The 21,611-nt window shown below is 37.4% G+C and overlaps 2 protein-coding genes across 2 annotated transcripts; one reads left to right on the plus strand and one right to left on the minus strand.

Moving 5' to 3' along the window:
• The first annotated feature begins 152 nt into the window (after nucleotides 1–152).
• Nucleotides 153–7,477, plus strand: LOC122081655. Its single transcript, XM_042648845.1, has 6 exons — nucleotides 153–294; nucleotides 503–573; nucleotides 1,210–1,285; nucleotides 1,932–2,005; nucleotides 2,121–2,191; nucleotides 7,160–7,477. Exons 1-6 carry the CDS (start codon nucleotides 153–155, stop codon nucleotides 7,200–7,202), a joined length of 477 nt encoding a protein of 158 aa, XP_042504779.1. The 3' UTR covers nucleotides 7,203–7,477.
• Nucleotides 7,478–13,998: 6,521 nt separating this feature from the next.
• Nucleotides 13,999–14,709, minus strand: LOC122081751 (putative gamma-glutamylcyclotransferase At3g02910). The gene is made up of 2 exons (XM_042648991.1): nucleotides 14,205–14,709; nucleotides 13,999–14,081 (listed from the first exon to the last, which is right to left on the minus strand). The coding sequence occupies exons 1-2, from the start codon at nucleotides 14,657–14,659 to the stop codon at nucleotides 14,072–14,074; spliced, it is 465 nt and encodes a 154-aa protein (XP_042504925.1). The 5' UTR covers nucleotides 14,660–14,709; the 3' UTR covers nucleotides 13,999–14,071.
• Between the last annotated feature and the right edge of the window lie 6,902 nt (nucleotides 14,710–21,611).

The raw sequence follows: 21,611 nt of genomic DNA on the forward strand, positions 1-21,611 counted from the left end.
TACTGAAATCTCTATTTTCTGGATGTTTTTATTTATTTGATGTGGTGTGGTCATGGTTTTCTTCTCTTCAGATTTTAGGGTTTTTTTTTTTTTTTTTGTTGGGGTGGGGGGGTTGTGTTTGTTAATGCAGTTTCACATATGGATCAACCTCTATGGGATCTGAACCCCTTGTTCTTCTATTCTTTTCTCCTTCTCGTTTTCCTGTTAATTCTGTCTGCTACTGCTTTTCTGTTCTGGGGGCTGGTTACCATGTCTGCAGCCTGAAGTTTGAGTTTGAAACCTTTTCAGATCCAAGTCTTTGGACCTGAAATTTCAGGGTTTGATTCACACCCGGGAATCAATTTTAATTGATCAGTTTGGGATTAAATAAACTACTCCATTGCGAGGTTCAATTCTCTGTTGTGTTTTCAAATCTGGTTTCTGTTTACCACCAGACCTGAGTTGCGGAATATTTTAATCTTTATTGCAACCTGTTATGAATGATATTGTTTGCTTCCATTAGAGATAGGGGCTGCGATTCATCACACCTTCATTATCGGATTGATTGGGGACTTATCTGGTGGGTTTCCACAGGTAAAAACATGACGGGTTTACTGCTCCTCCCTTCTCCTATTGAAAGTACAAGAAAGCCTTATTTGGATAAATTACACTTAAGGGCCTTGAAAAAAAAGGCGTGTACACAGTGCACAAGGCTCCTGCCACTGTGGGATCTGGGGAGGGCATAATGTACGCAGCCTTATACTTAAGGGACTGAAGCCCTTGTTTTGTAAGTTATGTTTCTTTTTATCTGAAGTGAGCTCAGTCAGTCTACTCTTAGGGATTTGAGCCAAATGGTGACTCCAACCTTCTTTGCGGGCTTCTTCATGAATGAAATTATTTCAATCCTTCCCCATTCCTATTTGAATTCCAGAAAGGCCTCTCCCTTTTAATTTTGTTACCCTTGAGTTGTTTATTCTGTTACTTACCAAAAAGGGGATTCAAACTTCCATATGTTTACAGAATTTCCATTCAGCCATTAATTTTAGATATATATCGTTTGGGTGGGCCCATAACAATCCAATTTAATGGTGTCAGAACCCATGATTGCATCATGGGTGGAACATTGTCTTGACTATTTCTTTTCTATTGCTTCATCATGAATATTTTATTCTTTGATTCTATTGAGAGATTATCTGAGATAGTTTACTATAATTTTCTCTCCGTCCATAGAAGTGGCATCCTGACAAACACAAGGGCGACAACGCTGCGACTGCAAAGTTTCAAGAGATCAATGAAGCTTATACAGGTAACTCTCTTGAATGTGTTGGAATTGAATAAGGCAAACTATTGCGTGAATTATTATGAGCTAGTTCACTCTTATCCCTCATGTTATACTGGTATAAATCAAAATAAATAAGGTATGCATGTGTCAGGCACAAATTATTATTATTATTATTATTTTTTGACCCCATGACATACTGATCGTGGTGCAGATGATTGAGTTGGTTGGAAAAGCTGGATGCATCTGAACATAATGTCCGTTGCTTATCTTACTCATCTCTTAAATGGAGTGATAAGAAAACTTTGATAACTAAGAAATGGTGGATTTTACTGTCTGGGGAGAAAGGGGGAAAACAGACTGATTCATGAATAGCTGACTTAACATATTTAGGGTGTCCAATTTGTATCATGCGCCACATAGCATCCAAGTGGTGTCCTACTGATTGAATGACCTGAATTTTCTCAAATACTCATAGTTGGACGACGGTTATGGTTAAATTGATGAAATACTTTTGTTTCCATTGCAACCTAAATTTTGGTTTCAGTTGATTGATCCTTTGGTGCTCGATTAAGCTTAAATTCCATTTTGTTTTATCTGAGATTATTAATGTTCAATCCCACAATTAATTCCACTGGTCGCTTGCATTATTATGATTATATTTTTGCCCCAGTACTGAGTGATCCATCTAAACGACTTGATTACGATTTGACGGGAAACTGTGAGATTGACAAATACACTTTGCGAGTAAGTGTTATCGGATGTTGGAGCTTTGTTATATTCTCTCTTTTTTATAGAACTAAGTATAGATCTCAAGAACAATGATGCTGATGGTTTGGATTGGTTTGTTTTGTTAATGCAGGAGTACCTTTCACGGTTTAAAGGAATGATACTTACTTGCAACGGGCTTGGTATAGCTCATACTTCAATATGGTATTGTATTGCTACCTTTGTAACATGATCATCTAGCACTTAGTACATGAGTGTTGAGATACTTCATCATATTATGTTGATGATACATATGTAAATATAGAAATTTAGTCTATCCAATATGATATGTGAATAAATAAGCAAATGTGACTTATAGGTGGATATTCTGCACTTTTACCCTGTTTAGTTCACAAGTCTGTGTCTCTATGCATGGTACGCGTACCTAGTGTGATTGCACTTGTCTGTGAGCGTGTACACATGGGTGGGTGCCTATGTTTGACTAGATGAAATACAATTTTGTTTTTTGGCATTATGGAAAGTTGAATGCAAAACCTCCCGCAGAAGAGACTATTCAGTTGTTAAATGACCTAGGTAAAAGAATTCCTTACCTCGTGATTTTTGGCTAACTCATCAGCAAGAGAATTTCTCGAGCAGGACATCTGTGAGAGGAATATATGGAGAGTGAATGATGCAGCTTATGGCTAACCCCAAGAGGTGAGAGGGGCACATACTCTAGGAAGTGACTCAACTACCTGAGTCCCCTTAAGCAATAGGTGCTGAAAATTTAAGGTTTGAGGAAACATCCAAGCTGGATGGGAGAGCTCCATGCTCCACCATCATAGTTTGCCACACTCCGTGGCCTAAAGTAATCATGATCATGTTCCCATCTCAGTTCAAAATGCAGCCCCAATACTGGATTGGCCTTAGTTAGCAAGCATCCATCAACACTTATTTTTTGGGTGAATATCTACGCTTACTTTGATTAAGTGCTACTGGGTAGGTAGTGTCCAAAACCAAACAATCAAGGGAAAAAAGAAGAAAGAGCATGTAATTTTCTTCTCGTGGTTTGATGATGCAGATGCACTTCCTTGGACCGACCCAAATCCATTGGGGAGCCCAGATGGGGATGAACCAGGTCCAATTAGATTGTTGGTCACAGGTTTGAAACTTGGAAACAGCCTCTCCTGCTTAGCAGGGGATAATGCTTCGTACATTTGCCCCTCCCAGACCCTGCAGCAGCAAGAGCCTTGTGCAATGGGTTGCTCTTTTTCTTTTTTCATGTACTCTTTTATATTGGGGATTAGACTAGTGGGTAAATTTTGAATTTAAGTTTTACCAAGTTTCTACTTTTGTTAGTTTAAGTCTTTGGTTCTTGGGTTTTATAAATAGAGGTGTAACTGATTGGAATTGTTGTAGATTTTGAAGAATGAATTAAGATTGGTTTTGTGTGGTGTGTGCTCGCGTGGCTTGGCAGCCAGTGTTTGTGTGTTCGATTCCCCCCCTCCCTTCTGATTTTGTGTGATCTCTCCCTTCTCCCAGCGAGACTTCCCTAACTTTGTCTCTTCTTCTTCTATTATCTCCATCCCTTACCCTGTTCTGTTGGTGACAAATCCAGAGGCTAGTTTGTCTAGATCTCCTTAGTCCCCCTCCCTTTTCTTCTCAGATTTGAGTTATAAATTACCCTCCCTTTGGTGACCCTATCCCTTGAATATGAACCCCAGTACCCCCCCAGTCCTAAGAACCAAGTGGGAAACAAAACTTGCAACTCCTTTGTCCACCAGGTTTGATCGCAGCAGTTCATTCCCTCCTCTTTGTTAATTGGTTGTCTATGGGTTTGCATTCGAAGGATCTCTTCCGTATCGGCTTCCTCTTGAAATTGCTGGACAAATAGGAGCCTATTGATGGAGTTCTTTGAATTGAACCAGTCCTGTTTTTCCGCTTCTGGCAGTATCTGGAGGTAGAAGACAACTACCCTCCCTCCCACGATTCCTTAACCCTTTATTTTGTTTCTTTAGTTTCTCATAATACCAATCCCATAGTCCCATCGGATTCTAAATCTTTTGAGTTTTCTCATCTTGTCATTATTAATTTATTTTTGACTTCCCCTATTACCACAACAAACTCAGCCTTGTCCTAACTTAATGGGGTCAGCTACATAAATCTGGAAAGTAAAAGGAAAGGGGCATAGCACCAGCAAGTCAGGAGAATCTCAGCTACATGGATCCTTGCTCTCCAATCGGCTCTATCAATGTCATACTTGGGACAAAACCTAGGCTATGCATGTCATGCCTCACTACTTCTTTTATGTTCATTTTGGGCCTACCCCTAGCTCTTTTTAGCTCTTTTAATTGGAATCATATCACTCCTTATAGGGGGCATCCTCAGACCTCTGATGAACATGGCCATACCACAAAAAACAAATTTCTCGAAGGTTGTGATTGATCAGGGAAACTCCCAAATCAACTCTAATGCGTTCATTCCTTATCCTCCATAATTTAGCCGCACATTCATCTTAACATCTGCATCTCTGCTACAGATAGCTTCTCTATATGACACTTCTTAACTACCCAGCATTCTCCCCTATACATTATAGTTGGTCGTACAATAGTTCTATAAAATTTTCCTTTCAGCTTTAAAGGAATCCGTCGGTCACACAGCATTCTGGTTGCACCTCTCGGATTCATCCAACCTATTTTAATTCTTTGTGAAACATCATCCTCTGTCACCTTTTTTATTTATGGTTGACTGCATATCTAAAATAGTCACTTTGTGGGATCTCTTTCCTTGATTCTCACAATTTCGTTATCCATCCTAGTGTGAATAAGGTTACACATCATATATACTCCGTCTTCGACCTACTAATCTTAAAACCTTTTGTTTCTAAGGTTGATCTCCATAGCTCCAACTTAGTGTTGATCTCTACTTTTGTCTCATCCGCCAGAATGATATCATCGGCGAAAAGCATACACCATGGGACTACGTCTTGAATGTTCTTGGTTAATTCGTCCATGATAAACCATCTCTAGTATAACCCAAATGTAATTCGGAATTCATTGCCTTGACCTACCACAAACCTCACCCTAGTCACCACGCCCTCATATATCTTTAATTATATCCACAGATTTTACTTGACACCCCTCTTCACAATAACATGCTGGATTAATTCTCTAGGGACTCTGTGATAGGCTTTTTCTATGTCAATAAAGACCATATGGAGATCCTTATTGTGGGCTCTATAATTTTCCATGAGCCTTCTCAGTAGGTAAATAACTTTTGACTTCCCATATTATCTTTAACCCCACATATCTCTTTAATTTTTTACCCTTTCCTCAGCAAACTTCATATTCCACTTGCTAGTTTGTTTCTTTAGAGTAAATTACGAAGCTGCCATCAGGTTTGAATTAATTGAGTTCTATTGTTTGGAGTGGGCCCATAAGTGAACCCAATAGGGTTATTCCGATTTTGGTTCTGTATCAATATTATAGTGGTAACTTGATGATACTTGAAAGTTACTGTGATGCAAACTGAATTTCGAATACGAATGAATCCTTGATAACTAGTGGATATGTAATTACACTAGTTTTTGGGTTGGGCCAGGCCTTGGCGTGGCAAGGAAAGGCTTTCCAGATGTCTTTTTCTTAACGTCTATTACTGTTGGTTGAATGTTGGTCAAAGCATGTTTTGAGTCAAGGTTTGTCAAGAAGTTTGCCAACATGCTTAAAACTCTGCCCAATGTTCAATGAGGTTTTATCAACTTCAGATTTGTGGCAAGGATTTTAAACTTGGAATCGAATCGGTAGGGACTGATTCTAATCTGGATCAGATTAGAAACGGTCTCAAAAACCCTAGGATTGGCCCCTCATATCCGAAAACCTAGCGATCCGGTCCAAAACCCTAGAAGCAGCCACTCCAGAACATACAGCATCAGGATCAGTCATCACCAATTCCAGTTTTCTGACTTTTGAAATAGTGATGAGTGTAGTCCAACACGTCACTGATATCTGTGATATCTCGTTGAACGTTGTCCAAAATGCATTAGATGTTGGTAACGGCTAGTTTCTTGTGTCTTCACTCTCTAAAATACACCTTTTGTGCCCTTTTCAACGTGTGTTTCCAAGGGGCATCTTTCCTCTATAAGTAGAGGACGTCCAAGACACTTTAGATAAGATATTTTAAATGTTCTCTCTCTCTCTCTCTCTCTCTCTCTCTGTTTTGCCACTTGGTTTACTGTTTTGAGAAGTAATCTGAGTTCCATTCCTCTTGTTGATTGAGCACAACCTAAGTGTTTCCCGACGTGGCCTAGTAAGTGAGTGCAACAACTGTTAGTAGGCCTAAAGGATTGTTTCGTCTTGGAGGTCAATTCACTAGAATCCATATTCCACCATAGGGGGCAACTACGATCTTTGGAGAGTGATTGGTGGCACAACTCAGCCCTTCCATAATTCTTATTTGTTTGAAGTATTGTGTTTACAGCGTAGTGTTCGTATTATCGTTCACGTATGAAGCTCCTCCTAAGGGGTCGTTGCTTGGAGCAATGGCAAAGGGCTCTTTCCGCCTGCGCAGTGGTACGGGTTCGAGTCCTCGGAACCAGCCTCTCCATAAAGGGGGTAAGGTTGTCTACCTATATACCCTCCTAGAACCCTGCTTAAGTGCGGGAAGCCTTTGTGCACTGGGTAACAGCCTTTACAGGACATAGTTGCTTCATTTCAAGTGTTAAGCTGTTGAGATTAGCTTTTATTCTCAGTTTATTTGGTATTATTTCCAACCCATTGACTATGATTTATAGCTACAGCTTGACCAGAACTGTGGGAGCAACCTGACCATTGATGTCCTCCAATAAATATGCTTTTGTGAAATACCAAATCACTTGAGAACCTTGGTATATCCAACCGTTTTTCCCTTCAGTCCTGTTTCTTGACATGCGAGTCTAGGATGCAAGGAACGACAGCTTTGCCACAAAATCTTCCCAGGATCAGCTTAGCACAACTCAGTTGATTTTTTGTTGCCAGTGCTATAATCCAACTTCTTTTTCCACAGGCAAAAATTTAGGAATAGGCCAATTAAATTGTGTCCATTGGGGTGCACCCAAAATGTAGGAGCAAGTGCATATTATAATGAAGATCTATGCAGACTAAATTAATATAATCATTTCAATAAGTAAAGCTGCTTACATTCTGATGTATTATGCAGGTCATGGCAGCTAATGGAAACAAACGAATATATGGATAAATAAAGTGAGGAGATAAATATCCATTTTGAGTGCTTTACAATTTATGGAGCTTCCAAACTGGGTGGATGTGTGCATATCTGATGAAACGTGATAATCTCAGCTAAAAACCATCGATCATAGGAGTTGGTTGAGAATGTACTTTCCAGTCGATACTGTTGTATAATAAACTCCATTCAGGGCATTCCTAAACATTCATTGTAGTTTCATTATCAACAACTATGATGGGATTTACAAATGCATAACAAGAAAACTACTATGGTATTTTTTTACTGGATAAATGAGTGTTTTTTGTTAGTCCTATTATGGATAAGTTGCTGGTTGCTATATTTCAATACCCTGCCATCCTTTGTACTTAACCACTACTGGGTGTTCTAGTAATGATATTTGCCTAGATAATTTTTCCAGTTTACCCATTGAAAAAGGTATAAATTGTAGATATAGATTTGATTTATTCCCTTTTGGCCCTTTTTCTTTCCCTTTTCTTCAATGCAACAGAAACTTCATTATAGTACAAGATCTGAATTAGAGGTTGCAGAAGATTCAATTGGCGTCAACGAAGAAGGCAAAAAGATTTGGATCAAGAAGCTCAAGAATATAAACAGAAGAAAATCCATAAGTACTTTCCACAGCACTGGTAAGGCCGAGAAACTGTTTAGATCAAAGTTTGGCCCCAAGGAATGATGAAGAGTTCACTCGTACAGTTTTTATATTTGGAGTCCTCAAGCCCAGGTCAAATTGAGATCATTTATACTCTTGTTAATAATAAGACATACTAATATGGTAGGTGTTGGGGATTATAAGCTTTTGTGCATGTACTCATGTTTTGTGAAAATGTGTTGCTTATTATTCTAAGCATTAAGAATGACATTGTAGTTGAGATTTTTTTTTTTTTTTTTTTTTGTGCTTCGTATACCTTCATGGTTTCAAAATTTGGATAAGGCTGAATCAAGTTGATTTCGAATCAACTGGGTCCGATTAAGTTGTACTATTGCAATATGTTGGTCACAGTTTTAAAACTTGGAAACAGCTTCTCTTGCAAGCGAGGGGTAAAGCTGTGTAATGGGTTGCGTTTTTTTGGGTCTGATTCTAGTTAAACTTGATTCTATACATATTAAGTTTGATATTGTTAAATCAGGTCCAGCCAAATCCCAGCCGATTCCAGACAATTTTGGGATGATTTGACTTGGAATAAAATGGAATCAATGGAAACTCATTCTGTACTGTTCCAAGTTTTCGAGCCTTGGTATGCCAGAACTGAGATCAGATCAAATGCCGTTTTCAAAATTTTCTAAGGCTATATGGGTATTTTCGTAAATTTTCTTTATAGAAATTTGTTATTTGTAGCGAAGTTTCTTTCTTTGTAAGAAATTTGAGGCATGACAATGAGTGATGTAACCTTATTTGCCATTGATAGTGAAGTAAAAACTCATCTCATCTCATTTCATCGTAGATGTAGGCAAATCTGATCACAAATCGTGTAAATCAATGTGCATTGTATGTTCATCCATTTCTACGTTGATTTAGGGTAACGTTTCTACATTGTTATCTCATTGCTACATTTCACAACAGAGTGAAAGCTCAATTTGTTCTAGCTTCAATTTTGAAAGGTCCAATTAAAAGCTTAAAATAGTAGCAGTTAGCCCTGATTTAACTTCATCTGGTGATTATAGATTTTCTTCTCTGGATTGAGTTTCCTTCACCAATGGTGATATATGGTTTCTGGTGGTGAGGGCATTTTGAAATACGTATAATATTAGGAAGAATTAGAGTCAATTAGGGTCAGGTTGGATTGGCATGAGTTCGGTAGGGTTGGATTGGGCTTGGGTTGAATTTTGGAGATCTAGGGTTAGATTAGGGTTTTTAGAAACTCATCTCAAACCCAGCTTTTTTCACCCCTAGCATTGACCATATGGATGAGACCGATAACAATCTAGATTTGTTAGGGTAAAATAGTGGGGAAAAAAAAAATGTACTTATTTAAAATAAGTAAAGGCAAAAATGACCAATGCGCATTGATTTCGATGATTAAATCCAGGTAATATGTTTTTGAAATGATTAGTGTCACATTTGCAATATACTTCTCAAGAAAGAGCGCGACTCTCTAGCATAGTAGTGATCATAGCCCCCAGGACAAGCCCCAGTACGGCAAGCAGCACTTCCACAGGATCAATGGGCGATAATGGGCATGCCAAGGCTCGAACCCACAACTAGCCGACTCAAACAGTGATGGATTGAGGGCAATTTCACCACTAGACTACCAATCCATTGGTATGTATACCTACACTAAGAGATAGCGCTTTAGTCAAAAGGATTTTTTTTTTTTTGTACAAAGAAAATTTAAGAAGAACAAAGGGAAAAAGGGGGCAGCCAACCAGGGGTGCTATCCCAAGAGGCAAACACGGAGAAAACGCATGCCCTAGTAGCAAGAATATGAGCAGGCTGCATCATATCTCGAGGCAAATGAAGGACTCGAAACTCGACAAGTGAGTAGCTAATAAAGAAATATCTCGAGCAATAGTCTGGAATTCAGGGGAGGCCGAATCAAAATCTCCATTGATAGCATTGACCACTTGCATGCTAATCAGAAAAGCATATTAAGTAGAAGACGCAATTATCCACGGCCCATCGAACAAGAGAACGCAATGCAAGGCCTTCAGCAATATCTAGGGGCAACCACGGGATGGGCAAAGCAACAGCCACCTTGAAACAAGATTCAGAATCCAAAACAACAAACTCAATTCCAGCGGTCTTCCTATGGTCATTAGAGGAGGCATCACAAATAGCACATTCCCAACCATTTGGAACAACACTTTGACAGTCAATATGCAATGGTGAAATAGGAGTAGAGGTAGGTGAGGGAGCCGGGAAGAATGCCTGGAACTGAAGTTTTAGATTGCATCACCGAAATAATAGAAGACCAATGAACACTATTCCGGTCAGAAGTCTCTTTGTTCCTTAATAGTCCGACTTCCGAACAGATGATAGCACGAACTGCAAATGATCTCCTCTTTTGATCTTTGGATCCATTACCTTCATACAACCAATCTACAATCCAATAATGGGGGAGACACCTAGAGGAAGAGGGGAGTGGCACATTTGGAGTAGGGGAGGCAAGCCAAAGATGCCGAGAGGAGGCGCATTCAAAGAGAGCATGAGCTGAAGTTTCCACCACTAGACCACTCTTCTCTTGGCCAATTCTTCTCCAACCGCTAGAGCTCCAATACAAGCACGCCAAAGGAATGACTTTATTTTGGAGGGGATCTTAGCATTCCAAATGCCTTTCCAAACTGAAGAAGGGATCAATAGGGGATTGCCACCATCTTGATGAACCTGGTTAACACAAGATTGAGCAAAATGATAAGCAGGCTTAATAAAAAATTTTCCAAATTTATCAGGGAACCACACCAACTTATCTTGAGATGGGTGAAGAGGGATTGGGATTGCAGTAATAGCCTCAACTTCTCTTCTTCTTGAAAAGAGGTTTCGAATTAGGTCTTGTTTCCAAGCTTTTTGATTAGCATCAGTAAGATCTGCAACAAAGAAAACAGAATAGCCAAGAGGCCAGGGAGTGCTGATAGAGAAGTTTTCTAAGTTTGGGACCCATTTGGAGTCCCAAATAGGGGTGGATTGGCCATCACCAATGGACCATCTCAACCCCTCAATAAGCAACTAGAGCCCATAGAGAACGCTTCTCCAAGCCCAAGAAGGCTTACTTCCTAATTGAGCATTAAGGAAATCTGAGTTTGAGTAGTAGATACTCTTGATCAAAGAGACCCAAGGGGAATCAACATTAGTAAGAAGCTTCCATGCAAGCTTAGCAAGGTAAGCTCGGTTCTGAAATCGTAAATCTCTAAACCCCATACCACCATGAAGTTTGCTAGTACACAAGTTAGACCAACTAGTTCAATGGGTTTTTCTCTCATTCTCTTTTTGACCCCACCAAAAACGAGCAATCACCATATTCAAATCATTTAGTAAGGTAGAAGGGAGCTTAAAGTGAGCAATGGTAAAGGAAGGTGTAGTAGAGGCAACAGCTTTAATCAAAACCTCCTTTCCTCCAAAAGAGAGTGATTGCCCTTTCCAACCTTGAATTTTAGCAAGAGTTCGGTCCCACACTTCAGAGAATATAGCAGTCTTAGATTTTTCAATATCAGTCGGAAGGCCAAGGTACTTAGATGGGCTTTGGAAGCAATGGTTTTTAAGAATTTTGCCAAGAAGCCTTCTAAATCTAGGAGTGTTAATGCTGAAAAAGATATAAGATTTATTGAAGTTCATAGCTTGACCGGAAGCCCTGCAATACAAATCCAATGTATCTTTACAGTTTCTAAATGAATTGATATTAGCCTGCAAGAAGATCAAGCTATCATCAACAAAAAGTAGGTGAGAAAGAGAAGTGCTAGATCTTTTAATCTTAAGCCCATCAAGTTTCCCATCTTCAATGGCCTTAGAAATCAAAGAAGATAAACATTCAGAACATAAGATGAAAAGGAAAGGGGCAATGGGATCACCTTGCCTAAGACCACGAGATGGAGAAACTTCACATTGTTGGGTCCCATTAATGAGGAAAGAAAACTTAGCAGTTTCAACACATTGCATAACCCATTGAATCCATTGGTCACAGAAACCAAGCTTAGATAGAAGATTTTTCAAGAAGTTCCAACTGATTCTATCATAAGCTTTTCACATGTCAAGCTTAATAGCAGCAAAAAACTTGTTACCTTTCTTTCTCGACTTGAGAGCATGAAAAGCTTCATGTGCCATAAGAATGTTGTTTGAGATTGCCCTGCCACTCACAAAAGCACTTTGAAGGATTAAGATGATATCATTCAAAAAGGGTTTTAATCTATTAGCCATGATTTTAGATATAGCCCTATAAATATCATTACACAAAGTAATAGGGTGAAATTTATCAATAGTGTCTGGATTTTTACATTTAGGAATCAAGCAAATATTAGTCAAAAGGATTTCAGTTTCATCCAAAACATGACACAAAACCCATGTGCATCACAAAGCAAATAGAATGGTTATCAATGAAAATAATATAATACATTTTAAGGTTTAAACCTTAGTGGGATTGTATAAAAATAAGGGGAAAGTTAGTTTTTCTGTATTTTGGGTGAAGAGAATCTAACCATTGGGGTGATTATTCCCTTTTGTCTCTTATATTATACGGAGATCGAAATGCCCTTAGCATTAAGAATCCATCAAACCACCAGAAACCATCAATCACCATTGGTGAAGGAAACTCGGTCCAGAAAAGAAAATGTATATTCATTATTCACCAGATGAACTTAAGTCAGTGCTAACTGCTACTATTTTAAGCTTTAATTGGACCTTTCAAAATTGAAGCTAAAACAAATCGAGCTTCACTTAGTTGCAAAATGTAGCAATGAGATAACAATGAAGAAACTTTTAATGGAAAATAAATTTATATCGCTTGTCCTCATGTCTTTCTCAAATTTCTTACAATAAAAAAAAAAAAAAAAACCCCACGATAAAAATATATGGCAAAAATCTTATACAGAAATTATACAAAAATACCCATACAACCTTGGAAATTTTTCAAGATGGCATTCAATACTGATCTCAGGTTTGACATACCAAGGTTTGAAAACTTGAAACTGTACAGAATAGGTTGCCATTGATTCCATTTCATTCCAAGTCAAATCACCCCAAAATTGTCTGGAATTGGCTGGGATTTGGTTGGATCCTGTTTAACAAGATCAGACTTAAATATGTATAGAATCAAGTTTAATTGAAATAACAGGCCTTCTCCTTTCTTCGTCAAAGGTTGCAATGATTCATGTGCTTTTGGACCCGAAAAGAGCAATCCACTATGCTGCCTTACCTTTTTGCAGGAGAAGTTGTTTCTAAGTTTCGAAACTGTGACCAACATGTTGCAATAGAATGCTATCTCCTAGCGTTCGTATACATCAGCGGGTAAGGCCAATGGAAGGGTACATGGGAGCATTTTTAGTACAGGGCATTGTGATCTTTTTGCACCCTTTGTGTTTAGGCACAAGTACTATTTTAGAGGGTAGTGTCCTTTCTTGAGAAGTAGATTGCAAATGTGACACTTACATTTCAAAAACATATTACCTGTCATTTACTTTTTCAAAATATGTATATTTTTTAAGTACATTTTTTTACTATTACACTCTAATCGATCTGGATCAGTATTGTTGTCATCGATATGATCAATACTTTTGGGTGAAACAGGGTTTAGAACCCTAGCCAACTCTAGGTCCCAAAATTCAACCCATGCCTAACCCAATCCAACTCTACTAGGTTCATGCCAATCCAACCTTGCCCTAATTGACCCTGATTCTTGCTAAGGTCGGGTTAACATTGATTGATCTTATTTTTTCTATATGTCCTATACATTATTTAAAAAAAAAAAATGATCATTACACAATTAAAACTATAAAGTACAATACAATAATATATGTTCAAGACACCTAACCATAAAAACCAATGACCCAAATTCCATTATTCAAAATAAAATGATAGGATGATAGCCCTAAAGTATATTACATAAATCAAGGTCGGATTGGGCGAGGTCCAACATTAACCCAGCGTTTTTCAACCCTAACCTGTCCTTAAGATTAGAAATCCTAACGCAAGTCCTATGCAACTCAAAAGGGTGTTAACCGTAGGACCCACTTTACACCCCCAATCAATATGACTGATTCGATACCAATATTGAAACCATGCTTCAGATCCATCCGCAGAAAAATTCGCCACAAATAACATTCAAAAAGGAAAAGGTCAAAGATTTTTGTTAGCAGAAACACAAGAATTAAGAACGAATTTGTAATTTATTCATGAAATATATCACCATCCATCACACAAACTCTTCTACCAAAAACATTTCACAACTCTCTGCCAAAAAAAAAAAATCACACAACTCAATCAGTTACAGATACTCGAGGACAAGAAGAACAGAACAATTGAATATGTTCAAGAAAGCTAACATTTTTAGGCCTCTCGGTCCTCCTTACATACCCATTCGTCTCTTCCTCCGAATACTCACAAAACCCTCTCTCTCCGTTGCTCCGCCACAGCTCCTCCCCATAATTCTGGTGGGCGTAATACGCCTCTGCTCCGACAACCGCTGCAATCCTCTTTTCATTGGCTTCATCTGCCGGAATAACCATCACCGGTAACCTCTCGTAATGACCATGAGTCGTTCCCTCCAATTCGTCCATCCGATCAAGCCCTTTTCCTGTCACGGCATATAGCTCTCCCCAGACTCGATCGCCATGCCCACGGAGATTGATGAGGAAAGGCACTCGAAAAGGTCCACAGACAAGTGGGTATCTCTCAACGGTTCGATAAATGCCGAGGAAGATAGCGTCTCCTGTTGGAATCAGGTCTTCGATGAGGCCATGATTGGGGAAGCCTCGCTTCAGGGTTCCATAGGTGAAGATGAGGCTTCGGTTCTTCTCTTCAGTGCCCATATCCTCTCTCTCTCTCTCTCTCTCTCTCTCTCTCTCTTTCTTAAATCTGTTTGTTTGTTGAAGAGTGAGAGATTGGTTGGTTTTGGGGGTTTTATATCTTTAAAAAGGTCAATGGAGGAATCTGATGTGGGTTGTGGGGTCCAGGGTGACGTGCTTATAGCAGTTTGGGAAGGAGGGGTGGTGGTTTATGAACTGGTTTTGACGTGGCAGTCTGATTCTGATTCTTCGAAAACTGAAGTGAATTTGTAAACTGAATGGGAAATTACTAAGGCTGCGTTTGGTAATATTCTAAAAAAACATTTTTGGAGAAAAAAGGAATAAAACATCTGGTGTATTTATGGTTTGTTTGTTTGTTTTTTTTTTTTTTTTAAGCAAAAAGTTAAAAAAAATAATAATAATTTACGAAACAACTATAGGTAGTTCTGTCGTTCCAATTTCAAAAAAAAAAAAAGACATTTTGACACAGAAATTGAAATTTTTGTTTTTGACACGAAACGTCGTTACCAACCGCAACCTAAAACTCTCCTATACTTGTCCTTTATTTATTCAGACTCCTCTACTTCAAAATTCTTTTTGGATTCTCGAGAATTATGAAATTCCACCTCTCTTTCTCCCTTCATAATTTAAAATTCTTAAATTACCCTTGAAGTACTCCTCTTTCTCCGCCCCCGTCTTTTCGGATTTGATTCCTCTACTATGCAATAGAGGCAATAACTCATATTCAACCATGGATTTAGTACTCGATATCTATATTGATATCGGTCTAGATCGATATCAAAAAGGATCGATGTATATCGGTCACTTTTTCCCCTTGCTTTTCAAAAAAAGTATGTTTTTCTTACTGTTTTACCCCTAAAATGATACGAGTAATTGATCTGGATCGATCAGGGATCAAGGATCAGTTTCAGCCGACACCAATACGATATAGTACCGATACTTGAAACCATGGATCCAACACCCTGGAGCACCTTAACACAGAACCTAATACATGGGCATGCACCTCAAGACACTCTAGGGCATTGAATCTGAGCTACTCTACCTCTAGTGCGCAATAAAGGAGCTCCGTCCCATCTCTCCTGCCCTCCTAAGTCTTACCCTGCTTTCCTTTGCGATGCCTCAACATTTACATTTCACATATCAACAATTTAGATGGATGATAAAAGGAAATTTGTAGTTCTTCCGAGGCAATGTTAGTGGCGATTTACAAAATTGATCCTTCAAGATGATCCAATTAAAATATCGCAAGTGCTACAAAGAATCTAATGTGTCTCGACTACAACTTAGACAAGATGGATTTCGATGACTTCGTATGGACACTCAGTCAAGAGGGGGTGTTGGTATTGCAGCCATATAAATGGTGAATGGATCAGGTTTATGTACGAAAATGTTTTTGTACACTATAGAATCTATTAAATGAAGAGAGAGAAAATTGATTCTATATCCACGGATTAGGATCGTTCTCATACATTCTCCTACGTGAACCTAATCCGCTTTCATATAAATGAGCCATTTTTAGATGATGTATCCCTTCATCAATTCCATTCGGAGGTTTTTTTTGCGTATGGCTGCGCACCATACACGGCCGCACACAATCTTTTGCCTTGGAAAATAAACAAATTTCATTCACCCATTAGGCCAACCTTGTACCATTAAAGATATCTTTTTCCTGGATGGGTTTGGGCCCAGAAAAATTCTGAATCATCCAGGCCCAAAGCCAGTCCTACCAGATATCACGGCTCACACGCTTAAGAAAGTGGCAATTTCGTGATTCCGATGGATTGCAAGAGTTAATTTGGACATAAAAAAAAAATTATCAGGGTTGAAAAGGAACTGGGTTTCAGAGATCAACCGGGGGTTAACCGGAATGACCGGTATAAAGTTAGTCTTACTTAGTAACAAATAGAAGAAGACACCGTCACGTGTATGGGTGGGCACTTCCCACATGCGCTGATGAAAAGTAAACATCTATGTGTGGGTCCCGGCGGAGACTTGGAGAGAACCAGCCAAAGAAAAAGGCCTTTTGCATGACTGTGTCCAAACCCTGAAACGGACACGTACACTTAAATATAGTGAATCTGATAGCCAACCCGAGCAATGAACAGCTAATAAAAGGTATCAAAGTTGGCAAAAGTTTCTCTCACTCTTTGGTTCCATTGTGTCAGACAAAGGGGTGATGTGGCAAATATGATCATTGGACATTTGAAAATAATTGGGATTGGTTGGTTTCAATCGTATTCTCTTTTATGTGTTGGCATATATCATCTCAATTAGATTTTTAGTATGTTATTTAAGGTTTTCTTTTTCTGTCACTATACCTAGGGAAATATATTATTTCATTATTTGTCACATGATAATACATGGATTAATTCATATAATAGAGGACCAAGAAAGCATCTCAACGATATACTTTCAGCTTAAAATGAATATAGAAAACAGTTAAAATTACAAAAGATGTCATATTGTATTTTATATTCATCTCCATTTAAAGGGCAGTTTGATGATTTAAGTAACTTTGATCAATGTTAGAGCAACTTTCCTTATTTTTTTGGACTAAAATTTGATCATTGATTTAAGTAATTTTGTTCTCTCGTTAATAAAGCTATTTTACACACAAAAAAAAAAGATATATACACGTTTATTTTTCGAGGAATGTAATTTCTCTCTTTTACCCAAAATAAAAAATAAAAAATTCTCTTACATCTATAGAGTGATTAACAGTGTTGCTGACTCTCTAGTTTTAATAACATTATCATCATCATGTCCAACAAATTCACACAATTCCACTCTTTGGTTCCTTGATATTTGTAATCGGGAACCTCAGCGAACGTCTCATTCTATTTTAATCCTCCACTTTCCAAAAAATAAAAAATGTATATGGGGTATTTTATCAAATGAACTAAATCATGTACTGTCAAATGAGAAATAGTTCTCAAAAAGAAAAAGTTATAAATAATGAAATGTTATACCTCACTAAGCATAGTGACGCCTAGAAACCTTTATTTTATTATTTGATCAACTTTCTTTGGATTAAAATTTGATAGGGAAAAATATTCCCAAGCATGTGTGAGTAGCTCTCCTTAAATTCAGTGGCTACATTGAAGTGGCTTCCCAACTTCTCTTGGTTTAGATATTGACCTAGTTGCCAGGGATTATTCACTCATTAGTGGTGAGCCAAAAAATTATAGAACTTGATCTCCATACTAATTTCAATTGAAAATTGAAATTTTACAATTGAAAATGAAAATTAGATCCTCCATCAATCCACACCCAACCATTTTTCGTGGCATATATAATCCTACTCTTGTATTTTTGTTCTTACTTGTTCATGCTGTTTTAATCTATGTAGTGTTTATATATAGACTAGCACATTTCACTAAATACGGGTTAGGCCTCTTCACTAATTTGAAAAAAAAATTAGTTTCAATAATTCAAAATGGAAAATATATATGGTATCAAAAAACTACCACCAATGATGCTTTGATACTACATCTATTTTTTTCAGAAAAAAAAAAAAAGGTACATTCTATTTTGGTAATTTAAATGATATATTTTGATGCCATTTAGACTATTTCAATGTTTTTTGTGTAGAAACGAAATATCATGCACAATACAAGAAATGATTAGTAAACAAAAAGAAGAAAAAATTACACAACCATAACTCAAGGATTTACGTGATTTAGTAAGAGTATCTACATCCACTAAGAGATGATAATAATTTTACTAACAATAGAGATAGGGTTACAAGCTCTTTTCTGCAAGCATCTTTGTGTTTACAAAAAATTACAATAACCTTAATAATCTCCATGGCAACAATTTGTTCTGATACAAAGAGATAAGTTTTCCTTCATAATCCCTCAAGCCCCATGGGCTTTTAACGGCTCTTTGGAGGCAGCATACGATGTAGTCTACAAAATACAAAATATCAACTATCAATAGGGAAGGATCATTCTTTCTTTAAAAAAAAAAAAAAAAACCCTGCTTGGTAGTATGGCACTTAACGCCTAGACACAATGGGAGGTGATCAGATGATCGTCCTACCCCATTAATGCAAAAAAATTCATCCTCCTTGATAATCTCTCATGTGCATTGTGATTGGCCTCTACTTTGATGCAAGGGCTATGCTGGCAAGCAGAGAACTCTCTCACTGAAAAATGTTTAGCCTTAAAAATTAAGAAAAAAAGGCAAAAGACTGATTTTTATTTTTTTTTTATGGTTGAGAGGTTTTCATGCGCAAGTATTGGGAGAAACAGTTTATGATATGTCAAACAAATGGAGTTTTCATCATTTCAACCTCTTCTTTCTTCAATGGTGATCGGTGCTCGAAGCTTTTTACCTTTTATTTATTTATTTTCTTTACATAAAGAAGAGTTCTCTATCTGAAAACATGGCTTCTACACCATCACAAAGACCCTAAAAATATTAAATACAAGGTAAATATTTTTATTTTTCATGAAGGGCAAGGCGGTCAATTGAAGAACAAAAGGGTACACATTACACAAAGCTGCAATTGCAAGAAAGCTTGATAAAAGTGGTGGGGGTCCATTTAATAGGCTAAGTGCACGTGTAACACATATTTGAGGAGGACGGCTTTTTAGCTTTTCTGCAATTGGTCTCAGTTTCACTCCCCTGTGACCCTGTCTACTTCACTCTTCATGCAACATCTTTCTTTTTCACGTGAAAAAAGAGCTTCTCTGCACATTTTATATATAAACGAAGGAATTGCATATGGCTACATGCATGGAATACTATTAAACCACCATTCTTCCATCCATGTGAATGTGGAAAAAGAATCAAAAAGAGGATTTTCTATGATACCATATAACACCATAAGAGGTCTTAGCCAAGGCAAGGAATGATGCTATATATCACTTATTATTCAATAATGCTTTAAAGTTGGGAAAAAGCCTAAGTTGTTATTGTTGAATTCCATAAATGCTTTAAAAAGAGTATAATTAAGAGTGTATTTTTCCCAGATCAATCCATTAATGAAAGATTTTCTTGAAATTTTGGTGGGCATGTTATTCGCTTTATTTGTAATCATATGGCATATTATTTGTCATATGCTTTTATATAAAGTTTTCATTTCAAAAGTTTAAATTGATAGATGAAAGGATTTTGAGATATATAAGGGGGGTTATAGGCTAATTAGTAGCTGATGTGTGACTATATTTCCAACATTACAAATTTTTAGAAATTGAAATGACAAATAACTACAAATTACATAAAGTGAGGGTTAAGATGGCTACCTATAGTTGTGTGATCACTGCACTAGTGCTGGGATCAACCAAGGGAGACACAGAGATATCTAACCAATGTGATTGGGTAGTCTTTTCACCATTTCATGTGTCTGAGTGTAGGGACACGTAACCATGTAGCAGGGATCTTTGTCTCACAAATTAGTTGCTGATATATTAAGAGAAAATTTCAATATATTTTGATGATAATATGCAACTCATGCCAAATGCAGACAGATACTGATCCTCTCTCTCTCTCTCTCTCTCTCTCTCTCTCTCTCTCTGTGTGGGGAAAATGGCCATGTTGATCCTTTAAATGGTACAAGCATGGTCTTACCCTTACCCTCAAGGAGCCGGAAGCTTTTTTAATGAGTTGTCAAAAGATTATTATTTTCTTTTTGTTTTTGTTTGTTTTCTAGCAACAGTAACAATGTAAAATTCAAAAGAAAATTTTCAAGTAAATTTTTTATATAATGCTCATCTCTTATTTAGTGGGTCATCCATTAATTAGTGTCCAATTACTCATTCATGGGTGATAGTTTCTTATTTTCACACTACTGGATAATACTCTGAACAAGTTTTTCATTACATTTTGAATCACTCAATTTTGACTTATGCTTTAAGATAAGTAATGACATCATTTTCTGATGTAGGGTACCATGGGAACTCTTATCAGATTAGGGACCATAATTTTGTGAAGTGAGAAAGTTGTATGATCCGATGACCATTTAAAAAAACATATATCCTCAAAATGAGGTTTCCCTTGATAAGTTGCACCTACATACCTTTCACATGCCTATGCATAGGATGATCCAACTGAACAGCGGTGCAACTTTTTCGACATATCCGAAGGTACAAGATTAAGAGTTGTGGTTTTATGTAGGGCATGTATCTACACATGGTCCTAAGACTACACCATGTGAATTTTTAAGATTAATCTTTGTTGTAGTGTGCAGTAAAGTATATGCAATGTTATTCATCAAAAAAAGACAAAAAGTGTATACAATACATGATGCATGTTTAATTGCCTATCAAATTTAGCACACAAAAGTATACAATAAAAAGAAGAAGAAAAAAAAAAAGACATCTACCAAGCACATAAGAAATATGACTGATGAGCACATTTATGTGTGAAATCTAGAGTAGTAAAACATGCATTTTACATATTTAGAATGGAGCTACCTTGGGTTTTACTCTTTTTTTGCAGGTTTTATATTTTCAAGGCCTTAAGGACTATCGGGCGCTATATCTTCAATTTTACATGTAAAGAGATTCTATTTCTTTCATGGTTACGAAGAGGATGAAATTCTGAGCAAGATGGACGTGTTCAATTAAAAGTACACATTCGTTTGGTCACCTGTACAAATGATTATTCTTTTCGGGCCAGAAAAAGAATAATGTATCAGAACTGAACCGAGATATAGAAGCAGCCCGTTTGCAATTGTCCCAGAGGTACAATGAATACTCCAAATGCCAACGAGGATCGATGGACCACGCCCTTAAGTGATTAAAGATTTGTTTTTGGTAACAACAACTACCTAGCGTAGTTGGCGAGCTATGGTGTACAAAATTCTCTTGCTCACCAAGAGGTCTCAAGTTTGAATCTCAAAAAAAAAAGATTGTCCAAATCACATAAAGCAAGAAGAAAATCGTTCCTTGGAGGGAGAAAAAGAAGAAAAATAAATTAGAAAAAAAAAAAAGGGGAAGAAAATAAGCAA

Source organism: Macadamia integrifolia, chromosome 6 (assembly GCF_013358625.1).
Source record: "Macadamia integrifolia cultivar HAES 741 chromosome 6, SCU_Mint_v3, whole genome shotgun sequence".
In the NCBI taxonomy this organism is placed as follows: domain Eukaryota; kingdom Viridiplantae; phylum Streptophyta; class Magnoliopsida; order Proteales; family Proteaceae; genus Macadamia; species Macadamia integrifolia.